Source organism: Colossoma macropomum, unplaced genomic scaffold, assembly GCF_904425465.1.
Source record: "Colossoma macropomum unplaced genomic scaffold, Colossoma_macropomum, whole genome shotgun sequence".
Taxonomy (NCBI): Eukaryota; Metazoa; Chordata; class Actinopteri; order Characiformes; family Serrasalmidae; genus Colossoma; species Colossoma macropomum.
The window spans coordinates 19,199,319-19,212,255 of NW_023494798.1; the positions used below are offsets into that span (position 1 = coordinate 19,199,319).

General features: G+C 38.9%; 1 protein-coding gene across 4 annotated transcripts in view; it reads left to right on the plus strand.

Moving 5' to 3' along the window:
- Positions 1-9,929, plus strand: part of tbxas1 (thromboxane A synthase 1 (platelet)) — an 88,341-nt gene extending 78,412 nt beyond the window's left edge. For 2 of the 4 annotated variants that reach the window (XM_036584703.1, XM_036584701.1), the window contains exons 11-14: positions 6,444-6,532; positions 6,760-6,897; positions 7,848-8,010; positions 8,176-9,928. In XM_036584703.1, coding sequence (XP_036440596.1) covers positions 6,444-6,532; positions 6,760-6,897; positions 7,848-8,010; positions 8,176-8,274 — 489 coding nt within the window. In that variant the 3' untranslated portion in view covers positions 8,275-9,928. Of the gene's footprint in view, positions 1-6,443; positions 6,533-6,759; positions 6,898-7,847; positions 8,011-8,175 lie in introns of all 4 variants that reach the window. The other 2 variants (XM_036584704.1, XM_036584700.1) reach the window with 2 other exon arrangements.
- Positions 9,930-12,937: the final 3,008 nt, after the last annotated feature.

Genomic DNA, 12,937 nt, shown 5'->3' on the forward strand with positions numbered 1-12,937 from the left:
AAACAAAAAAAAAATCCTCCAATATCCTTTAAACAGTACAAACAGCCAAGAAGAAAAGGAGACATGAACAGGTCAGCCAGCTTAAACACCTTATACCTTTCTATTATTTCTTGTTCTTTCTTCACACCATGAGCAGCACAAGGTTGAAATAACTTTTTTGAATTGCATCCAAAAGAAGTTGAAGTGATATCATGGATTTACAGCAGAGTCTTTGACTTTATGAGTAGGACATATGAGTTTTGGGACCTTTCAAGTATATTTTCCCTACTCAGAAGTCAGAAACTTCCCAGTTACAACTGAATGCATTACCACCCTCCTATCATTTTCCCATTACACCTTGGAAGAATGAGTTGGCACAAGCACCGTTCTGTCACTATTTCAGGCCAAGACAGTACATTGATTTTCCAGCCAGGTGATTTTAATTAGCTGTTTGTAAGTAATTGTCCTGTTGTTTTTGTCTTCTGTGGTTTGAGCTTTGGCCAGCACTGTATCAGTCATCCAGCTAGCTGTCAGTCTTTAGGCCAGGCCTGTCTCCAGTTGATAAGAGCACAGTCAATGCCTGTAACGCCCCTTGCAATTAACCTCTCTAATTAGCCATTTGGCTATGGAAACGATCAGACTTAGGAGAGTAAAGGGAGCCAGGGGCATACATGCTACAGTGTCTGACTTTTGTGTGATGAATGTGTTTATTGAGTCATACATCTGATTGTATTGTTCTGGAGTAAAAGAATATCTGTAGTGTAGGCAGAAAGAGTCCCTTTATTCAACTCAGTCTCACTGCGCTATAGTACTGTTTGTTCTTTCTCTGCTCTTACTGTTCGAGTCACTGAAAAGCATCCAGTTGTCTCGGAATGGTTTTGAATGCTTGGTCAGTTCTTTGGCCATGCAAAGTCACACAGAGATGTGATGTGGCCTGCTGCTTGTTTCACTGTCTCTACTCCAGTTTCTGGCTGCTCAAAGAGAGATAGAGAGCCTCGCTGCTTTCCATGCTGTTTCATGCTGTTAGAAGACAATGCACACTGACGCTAACTGCATTTGTGCATTAACAACACCCTTGAGGCATGTCTTGTTTGAACATGTATGCCTCCATCACTATCAATAACCATAAATAACAGTTTCTATGGAAACCCTACGGCATGGAGGCGATAAGGAAAGGGCCCTGCTAGCTGCCTGGCGCTTGCTGTATCTAATGCGCACTTCTCAATAGCACTTAGGGGCCCGTATTTAAAAGTGGGAATCCAGTATAAATAGCCAGTGTTGGTTGTGTGGGAATGCAATAGGAAATATAGGTTTTAAAGCAAAATACGCTATGGTCATCCACTGTGATCAGAAAACAGAAGCTGTGCACATGCATACACAGACATACAAACAAACAGTCACAGGCACTAGCCATAACAGACGGTTGTACCTCTAAAATGTAAAGAGTAATTGGTTGTTTGTCTGTTGTTCCCAGTGGGCCCTGATGTGAATGAATGGAGAGACGTAAATAAGAAAGGCAGGCAGACGTGAGGAGGCAGGCTGGTGATAAGGGCCTCCGCTCTAAGCCCGGCTTATGCCTCACACGCGGGCAAAATGAATCTCATTTGCTGAAAAGAGGCTGATATTAATACCAAGGGGCTCAGAAATATGCAAAGAAAATGAGCTATTTTTGCCGGGTGCTTCTTTGAACGTAGCAAGGCCCTTTTTTCCCTTAGCAATAAATTTGAATGCAATATTCAGGCACTATTTTTAGGTCGCAGCTTCTTTTGTTGAGGTTTCGGGCTGTACCGGTGAAGTCTTTTGTCTTGTGATTGCATGGTAGGGCTCTGGAAAGAGACCACACTGGAGAGTTTTAGTTTGTTTTTTACATATGTTTATTTTCACTTTATGAAATGGTATTACTGTATCATTTAGTGATTCTGCAAAGCACAGTTTGTAACTGTGGTGCAGATACCCAATAAGATTCTTATCAGGCACGGATTCTGATACATTTATTCATAAGTGGAGTTCTCTTTATATTCTAGATCTGGCTCCTACCCTGCATCTGTTTGCTAAAAGTAGGGAATGAGGGAAAGCCTCATGAGCCACAGCATTATGGAAATATGATCCCATCCCCTATTCTGATCACTGCTGGCCTGTAGAGTGCTAATAATCAACATGATGCTTTTAAAATTACAGTATATTTATATATTTGGCATGATGCTTTGAGTGTGTGTGTGTATGTATATATATATATATTATATATATATATATATATATATATATATATATATATATAGTATATTTATAAATAAGTGAGTCACAATTAAACTAACGTGCACAACCTTTCAAGCTCCAGTTTCCTGAGCGTGAGCGAGGCACTCTGGGCCTCTTGTGGCCCAGGGCTCAGTGATGGGTAGCCCTCCAGCCTCGCTGGGCCCTCCATTACCAGCTTAGTGCCGGTCCACAAATTTCTGTTATTCTTGTGTGGCTTCATGCTGGGCAGGGATGTAATTCCAAACAGGGCCCAGCACGTTTATTAGACCGGAAATATTCCCTCTATGCCCTGTGCTGTGGATGCAGCCAGATGTCATTCTGTCTGTTTTCTGTTTGGCTTTGTGTTCAGTCTGCCTAGACCTGAGCACAAGCTTAATGCCGCCAGGGGAACTTTGGAAAGGTTAATCAGACAGATCAGAGCACACAGGTGCACTGGAAAAAAACAGTGTAAACAACAGTTTTAAACAGGGTAAGATTCTTGAATATAGGCAATATATCTTATATTTCTAATTGTGTGACTGTTGCGAGACTATTCAGCCTGTTTCCAGATATTTTTACTTATTTCAAGTAATATTATCAAGTGATATCATCTTATATTACTTGATAAGATCAATCCATCCATCCATCCATCCATCATCTAAACCGCTTATCCTTCTGGGTCGTGGTGGGGTGCTGGAGCCTATCCCAGCTGTCATTGGGCAGAAGGCAGGATACACCCTGGACAGGTCGCCAGTGATAAGATCAATTTATAGTAAAAATACAAATGGGTTCAATAATCCTGTAACTTTCCAGCAACATTCATATACTGCTTTAGCAGTGTGAGAGCCTCAAATCATTGTTTAACAGTGTATGTATAGTACAAAAGTCAGAGACCATCCTTATTTATTTAATTTCCAGTAAAAATGTGTTTTAAGTAGAAGTTCATTCATTTTTCAGCATCAGGAAAAAGAAACATCAGAAAACATGTATTTAATAGAAAATTACACAGAAACCTCAACAAGTAAATATGGTTTCATTTTTTTTCAGAATTTAGTGTGTCTACAGCTTGCATTCATAGGATTGAGTTGTCTTCTCACAGTGGAAGGATGAACAGAAATACCTGTGGATTTTATCAGATCTCAAGCAAGAGTGGAGCTTTATTTTATCCTCTCTCTCAATGACGAACGCTTTAAATTCTGTTTATCTGATGCTGACAGTTTTGGTGGTCTTCTAGGTCTTGCATGGTTGTTAAGAGTCCCATCTATATCTTTGAAAATGTTTTGAACTGCAGTTTTGGAAATTTTTGTTTTTCCATTTATTTTCTTTAGACCATTTCTTGTGCAAGTCCCATCTCTTAAAAAAGTGAATACATTCCAAGGGACCTTTTGTGAAGGCAATGATTATATTTTTGTCACATTTGGCATTTCTTTAAGCCAAAAGTGACCTCAGTTTAAGTCCTGCGTATGAGGACAAATCCTGCTTTTCTTCTGCAAACATGTAGAAAGCTCAGTTCAAGCAGAGAGAGTCATACATGCCTCAGTTACCTAGACCATCCCCTCTCTCACACTTGTTTTATGAATACGGCCCTGAAACTGATTTCGAATGACAAGGGCGGGGATGATAGAACATGCTAAGTTATCAACAGAGTTCATGTTAGTTCTAGTCTCTCTCTCAGATTGCCCTCGAACGTACTATTACTCCACAGTGTTCCAGTGTGCTTTTCACTGAGTGTGTTATTGAAAAGCACATCTTACACACTGTGTGCTTCCATCCTCGCAGGCTCTGCACCGAGCCTTTCATTAAGGACATGTCGCTCTGTTCTAAAATCAGTGCGGCTGCCAACAAGAAGTGACAGCGCAGCCAGACGATGAGGGCGTGTGTGGAGGTTGTGTCTAGCATGGCAGCCTTGCTCACCCTGAGTGCTCCTTTGGCCCCTCTGCCTGCTGCCTTCAGTGAGCGATTTCAGCCTGGCTGGCCATTTATTATACCCTACATGCTCTGTCTACCAGACACTGATGGGAGGAGGGTGTGGGGAGAGGCTGGAGGGGTTCACAGTTAGTCCCTGACCCCCATATTCACAAAGCCGTACACTGATTGAGTACAGTCCTAAATGGAGTGCTACATCTCTGCAGTGCACACACAGGTTTGCAGGCCAATTGGGTGGTTTGAGCAAAAAATAACAGATATGAAAGGGTAGGTCCACTTATGCAAACTGGTTTGGTATTGGATTTTAAGGTCAGTTAGTTATGCAGTCATTGGATCATGTTTCAGCTTATGAAAAAATTGTTATGATTTGATGAACTGATGGAGTCTGTCTCTATGGGATATTTACATGAAATGACCTTTCTTTCTAGACGGACTTTGAATTGTGTTGCAGTATTGCCCCCTGCTGGACGTTTTTCTCACCACTACACTATATTTAACACAAAGGAATTCAGAATCCGACAGTACAACAGAAATACCAAATATAGCATAGACAAGACTTTAAAAATAAACAGAATGCTTGTACAGCAGGGCCTAAATAATATACTGGTTGACTGATAATATCGGCCATTTTTGACAACCATACATATCATAGATAAAAGATTTCACTCATGATCTCTCAATGAGTGCGTTTGCATGCGCTGAATAATCCCATAACTGCAGAAAATCAGATTTTGTTAGTAATCCGATCAACGCCTTTGCGTGCACTTAAATAATCAGATAATGGGAAAACTCCAGGTCTATATGAGTCAGTAATCTGATTTCTGCTTTGCAACTGGCCAACAAATTCATGGAAGAAGACGTGATGTAAACGTAATGTAAAACTCCGAGTCACTTTACATGAAAATATGAACATATATCATCTAGAAGATGAAGAATATTTAAATCCTTCATTTTGTCAAGCATGTAGTCAGTTTCAGCGTCACTCCAAAAGTGTTTTGCTGCCATCTCGTGGCAGCGTTGCTTGCTTATTTCCGGGACTTTGGTTTGTTTTCGCACATGCGCAGACTGAGAAATCTGAAAGAAATCCGAGTTTACAGAGTTTACATGCACCGAGAAATCTGATTACTGAGCTAAAATCCAGCTCTCTTTTTTGGATTTCTTAATCAGATTTCTAGACATTACTCTAATCTAAGACATTGGAGAAAGCTGTTTACATGACTATTTGAATAATCAGATAACTGCAGAAATACAATTATGATCAGATTATGTAAATGCAGTGATGTAAATGCACTCAATGACAGGTCCAAACCTTTGACAGTTCTACCAGTATCAGACTCAATATGAGATATTTCATAACAGCGGGTATGTACAGTGAATAGTATGCATAGTTGATTTGTAGATACGTGCATGTACATGTGAGTACCAGTTATAAACAAAATGTGAAAGTAATTGCCTGTGTTAGGTAGGATGTAGCAAGGGTTCTGACTTCCACCAATTTTTCAAAATTTCTGTATAATTAAATGGTTAAGATTGGGGGTGGGCGATAATGCAAAGCATTTCCTATCACAATACTTTAAGATGTTTCCACGCTACGCATTACGTATCACGATAAAGAGGTTTGACAGGTTGGAAATGGAAAAAAAACATAGTAGGACCAAATTTTATAAATACTGACTTTAAAACTATAAAATGACTTTTATTACATTTACCACTATTTTACTTTTATCAACATTACATCTATAAACTCGGAAGACATATAGGTTTGCTGGTTGTTTTGAATAGTAAAACTACTATCTTTGAACTATAGACATTGCAAACCCTGGTTTCTATCAACTGTAAAGTCATCAGAGTTGGAAAGTCCATCTCGCATCAAGCCACTCCGAATGACTTTGTTTACATCTCAATTATGGAGAAAAGTGTGTGGAATACTGCTTTCAGTGGATCATGGTCTCAGGAATTGTTTGCCATCAAAAAATGGTATCACTTGGTGTGTTTTGCTACAAAAAGTACTTTGTCCTTTTTAAATCCAAAGTTCAAGTTTCAAGTTTATTTGTCATTTGCACAACATGTCAGGACATTCATGCATTGAAATGCTTGTGGCGAGGCTCAGGTAATCACTCTACAGAAAGTAAACAAAGTAAAAATAAAAATACAAGAAAATACTGAAACTGAAATCTATTAAATGTACACAAAATATACACAAAATATAGAGACAGGAGGGACCTATGTAAGGAGAAAAAAAAAATCCTCTCTGCTATGTACAAATATATTTGTGATACATTTCTTCTTGCTGTTTCTTGTAGGGATCGGCAGATTACACTAATGTTCAGGAGCTGAAATATTTAGACATGGTGGTGTGCGAGGCCCTGAGACTGTACCCACCCGGATTCAGGTATGACTTCATCAACCACATGCTCAACTAATTTATGCAGCCACGTACTTGTTTTTTTCTCTGAAACTGCAAGTTATAATTCTACTGCAACGTATATCATTTATATGCCAAATCTAGTAACATTCACCCAGCAACCACACACAGCAACATTCGCTTTGAGTACAGCAGATTCCACTCTTCTGAAAAAGTCATTTGTATTTTCATGTTGCTCTTCTATTGTTTGGCAGATTTGCACGAGAAGTTGAACAGGACTGCGTGGTGAACGGACAGTTTCTGCCCAAAGGAGCTACTCTGGAGATCCCAGCAGGCTTCCTGCACTATGATCCACAGTATTGGCCTGAGCCAGAAAAATTCATCCCAGAAAGGTAAGAGCTCTTCCATTCAGTCATTTATTTATTTCTGAGCTCATCTGTGGCATGTGAGCAAACTGACTGCACACAGGCATCAAATATCCCATGTGATGTATTAACAGCTCTATAAAAAAAGCAAATAGACCTCTGAGGTTTGTCATCATTTTGTAGTCTCAGTCATGCCCATATTAGGAACTCTGGGTCCATGCTGATTTCTCTATGGAAAAAATGAAGTACAGTTTTTAGAGGCACTGCTGTTGCGCCCTGAGGCAAACAAAAATGTTCCAAACCCAAAATGTTTTGCCGTGGAGACATTTTCCTCTAAATGTCACCAGAACCTCTGAATTATGAAGTTGTTAAGCACCCAAAATATGACTGGTACTACATGCCAACCAACACTGCACTGAATTCACATTAAAAGACTGTCACCAAAAGACCTCACCGAAATACCCCAAACAAACCAGCAATCCTTATAAAGCATAATATGTACGTTGCTTTGCAGTGGTAGCCAACAGTGTTAGTAGCTGATTACAGTTTATTTATATTCATATATTATGTCATTTCAGTGTGCAGGAGCACTATTATTATTCTTATAGAAAACATTATTCATATTTCAACTGCAAGGATCCAGTGACATTCTGAAGAAAAATCTACATAGGACAAAACGTACCTGGTTTGGGACCGTCTTTAAGAATTCCATTAATTTCTCCCATAGAGAAATCAGCTTAATATGGGCATGATGTGAACTACAGCATGGTGCACGACTTCAGCGGTCTATGCAAAACACTAGATTAAAGCACCATCCATAATTTCAGTTTATGGATGGTATATTTTAAAGGTATTTTTAAGTCTGTCCTGTCTGTCTGACTTTCTAAGGACCTGAGTAAACAGAACTGTATCTGGCCACCTGTGCTCGAGCTGAGGTTCTGGCTGCAGGCTGATATCTTTCCTTTCCTCTGTCTCAGGTTCACCCCTGAAGCCAAGGCCAACCGTCACCCTTTTGTGTATCTGCCATTTGGAGCAGGGCCTCGCAGCTGTGTGGGCATGAGACTGGCCCAGCTGGAGATTAAAATGGCTCTGGTCAACATCTTCAAGACATTTAACGTGGTGGCCTGTGAAGACACTAAGGTATGCAAACTTTACACTCCTACAAAAGCTACAGGCTTAACAGTATTCAAAAATAGGTTTACCTAAGACGTTCTGCTAAACATAACCAACTAACTGTCAATCAGAATCAGATTTCTAAAGGTGGTTAAATCTTCACTAATGTGTCGCTTTCTTTTTGCCTTGCAGGTTCCTCTTGAATTAAAGTCCAGTACCACCCTGGGACCAAAGAATGGCATCTTTGTTAAAATTACCATGAGGGACAATCTGGATAATGTATCAGAGTAGACAGTGATTCATGTGAGCCTAGTTTAAAAGAAGCTCTACTTTGAATATCTCTGTAATACCTGATTATAATTAGGATAAAAACATTGTGATTTGTATTAATTGCTACATATCTGCATCAAAATGATAACACTGAAAAATATGTTTACCCTGCTATGTTACTGCAGGTCTGAGCAAGGAATATTTTCTATAGGAAGATCCCTCATAAATCCACATAAGAACCACCATCTGACCCCTTGGACTGGAAGTGCTTTTTGATTGCAGTGTAAATGATCAGAGATATCAGCAATATCCAATCAGTGCGGGCCTTTTTGAGAAAACCCATTTTTGAGAATGGATCCATCTGGGACCACTGAAGTAAAACTGTTAGAGTAGACCTTTATGTTTAAAATTAAAAATATGAAATATGTTACTAACCGTGTGTTCCAAGAAAAAGATTCCACCTTGTTACTCTTGGATTCTACCTTGTTAGGTGTTCTACCTCATTTCATCGCAGATCCATCTTTATGTGACTGCAAAAGTCTATGGACCCGTTTCAGTACTTTTTTTTTTTTACCATGGTCTTGCCCACTTCAACTTACGTTACACAAGTGGCCACTCACAGCAGAAGTGGAGGAGGAGACAGAAAGAATTGGATTATTCAGATGGAATGCACTTGCCCTCTGCAGCCTCAGTGAGCTAATCTGCTAGCCATGCAAGCTTTGCAGTGCAATGAGAAAATTTGTGAATAATTTTTTAATCTGGTTGTAAAGTTGGCAAAGCACCATGGTGTAATGGCTTTCTGTTTGTTCTTTTTAGCCATGTAGCACTTTTGCGTGCTAACTAGCAAGCTAGTAGAGTACAGTGATGAAGTTGTATCAGCACTCATTTATAAGGAATGGAGTGGTTTCCAACTTAAAGCTGCACTATGTAAGAGTGCAGCTTTAAGTTGGAAACCGCTCCAGACGTGTACAAAAGAAATAGACTAATTTTCATCCAGTGCTTTACCAATAAAAACATTACATATAAAAACTCATATAAAGACTCATTTTGGATATTAATTAAAATGGCTATATGTGCATAATAGACCCCTGATTTCTAGATCCTAAAGTAATCGAAGTTGGTAAGTTCTGCAGTGCACCATTTCTCATCACACAACTCTAAATAACTTTATTTACAGTTTTAATTATTTAATTATGCAGCATTTTTAAAAAGTTGTCTGAATTACTCTCTAAGTATTTTGAATCTATCTATGAAATGTCAATTGGTAGAATTCCCATTTCATAGATTAAATAGTGAATCCAAAGAATAATGGACTTAATACACATACACATTATGTCTGCAGTGGCTAGAGCTTTTTAGACTAGGGGAGAATTCTCATTACATCTGAAGCAGGTTGTATCCTCAGTGAAGTGATAGATTGTACAAATATTTCTACCACTAAAGATGCTCAGAGAGAATATTTGCACTGTAGAGTCTGTGAATGGTGCACAACGTTGAATTAAATATTTTTTACTTCAAAATACATTGTACTGTAATGATACTCTGCCTCCTATTGTTAATGTGAATAAACTGAGTACACTGTAGACAAAGCTGGGATGCATTTTCCCCAGTACTCAGGTACATCTACAGAAAATGTGATGGAGCTTGCATTGGTATGAAAACACATGCATATATTAAAGATGATCAACAGCCATATTATAGTAAGATTTTTTACCCGCAAGTGGTTAAAAACACAGCGCTATGTTAATTTGTCATTCAGCTGTTCATGTTGTTAATTAGTACCTTTTAAATTTTCTCTCCACCACTTCAGTAGAGAAATCCAAGGCCTCCACAGAGTCTCGTTTTATGTGCTTAGTATTTTGCTGATACATGCCCGCAGTTGAAACATTTGAGGACATGAACTTGAAATGAATGCATTTTGATTGAAGATATGTCAGCAGTTCACCTCTTCTAGGCCTTTCAAAATATCTTTCAAGTAGTGTTCATAACTCTCTGATCTGAGCTGCAGTCCACTTTTACTGTCATTGAGGTAAGCACTCTTCAGGGTTTCTGAGGTGACTGAAGCCCTATGCTTTGCATCCTCCTACACAACACATTTGAAATGTTAATTTGAGCAACAGTTGAAAAGATACTGGGTGTTTCAAAGAAGTTCACAGCAGGTGTCTGACTAGAGATTTCTGCCTGTTTCAGAATGCAGTTCTTAGTGACAGACTGTCCTATACTGACAGACAAGAAAATGTGGGATTTGTAAGTCTGCAGTTAAACACCTGTGTAGGAAATTGTGTGGGAAGCTGTGCTTCTAGACACCAGTGGACATACTGCTCACTACTGTACTAAGCTAAAAGAAACCATTTCTTTAAAAAGCAGTCAATCCAATGATCATATGCAACATGACAAATGGCCTTCCCACACATAATTGAGATACAGTTGACAGTCTGAGGTTGGATGGTCATTGAATTGGTCACTTATTGCAAGTTAGGTTTTTGTGCACCTGTGTTATCATTTGTCTTTAGAAATGCATCATGCCTCTTATGCATTTCTGAGTCTCCACTATAAAGTCTGCAATTTCTAAGGCAAGTCATGATATATGAGAAGGCATTCCTCTAAAAGAAAAATGAGTCCTTTCAATCAATCAAAATAAAGTGCTGCGGTAGACTGAGTAAAATAGCAAATCATTGCAATTGATGGACCAGTTTTTGGTGCTAAAACAACAGCCCTAGAACAGTGCCCACTAAAGTACTGCAATATGTATGTTTACCCTGTTTGTTGTTAATAAACCATGAGTTAGTCCTGGGGAAGTTGCGTAAGTGGGCACTATTGCACACAGGTTACAAATAGCTTCCATTGCCTCATATTAGGATTCATACGTCAGCATCCAGTCTCACAGAGCTTCATGTAGCCAGAATAGAATTTCTGGCATGCTCAGTTAGAGAAGAAGAGAGACAAGTTTCACACACAATACTGTGAACCAACCCCCCCCCAAAAAAAATGTAACTCCCAGCTAGGCCAATCATATCAGACCTCGTAAGTTGTAAGCCAATTATATCAGATCTCGAGGACGGTCTATGGCGCGACCCACTCTGCGTAGTAATGTCAGTTGGCACCTGCTTAAGTTGTGACAGGATTTTGGCTAAACGAGTACCAGAATAAACATTAGGCCTTATTCGAAATACATTACATACAGAGTGAAATAGTAAGTAGTTACAGGGTGAAGATAACCTACCTGCAATACTTGTAATTTGTGACAAATTATTGTCAGTGTAGCTGGCTGTTGAGTTTTTACCAGCTGCTTGCTAGACAGCATTAGCTAACTTTCAAGAGGACAGGCTACGTAACGCTGAGGTTAGCTTGCTGACGTTTCAGTTTAGCTTAATTTTACTCCAAGCGTGAATTTTAAGTACCTTCACAGAAAATGAGAGTGTAAATGAATGAAAGAGATACCAGTAATAAATAAGAAATACCATTATTGACACCTCTTCATATTCTTTGTGTCTGTATTTCTCTTCAGTATTTGAAACAATCACATTAGTAGTAACCATAAACTGTTGATTATAGTAGGTTAATATCAGCGAAAGGTCACATAGCATTGATCATAACACAACTTTATATCCCTCAATTCCTCAACCTGTAGATGGACATACAAAATTGTTTTAACAGCTGAAGGCCAGTGTGGTGAGAAGACTTTTGGCAGTTCAAAAGTGAGCTGATTAATCTCTTGTTAAGCTGTGAGTTCTTGTAAGTCTGAGTTTAACAGCAAACTTAACATGTTACTAAACAGACAGGGAGAGGGAGAAAAAGGAGCTGAACGAGACTGATAGGGCTGAAGGAGCAGGTCTAATCAGGTATTAATCTATAGACTGTGCATTTAAATAACATTTACAACCTGCAGCATATCTATAAACGCATTGCTTGACTTCAGTACCTTTGCTTGATGTTTTTGTTTTCTTGTTGTAAGTGGATGTATAGCATAGTAAAATATATTAGGTCAGTGCCTAATACAGTGAAGGGACAGATCTTCTGTGTGCCACTAGAGTCTTTTTTAATTTGTTTTTCATTTCTGTATTTGTTTTTATAAATGTTATGCTTATTGCTGCTGTATAAGTTCACAATGAACAGACATTCTGAGCTATTAAAAATAATTCTCCCAGGAGATCCATGCCCCCAGAGCAGTACTGGCAGATGTGCAGTTACTCTGTTGGGCAAATGATAGGGTCTAAATACACTGACTGAAAGGTGATACTTTGGCCTGTTTTGAAATTTTAGCTGGATAGCAACATTCTGGGATTTGATTCCCTGGAAGCTTTTTAAGTTCAGTTGTTTTTTCACTTGTTTTCTGTCATTGGATAATACTGTAGTATCTTGCTGATTACTGCCTGCTGGTGAGCTTGTCTCAATGATGGGTGAGGAGAAGCTGATGAATGAAGTGGAGAAATACCCAGAAATATATTTCACCAGTCACAGACTTTATTAAAGACAAACACAGAAAGAAAGGTTTCATTGAACTAAATACCACCAAATAACCACCAAAATGAGCAACAGAATGGTGGGCGTTCTCAATTTTATACAGTTTCATCCTATCAAGACACTCAGAGCTGAAACGAGCAGCGTTTATCTCTATGTAGGCCTTTTTTGTACCACAGTCAATCCTGAAAATAAAGAATATAATAATAAAGAATAGTTCTTC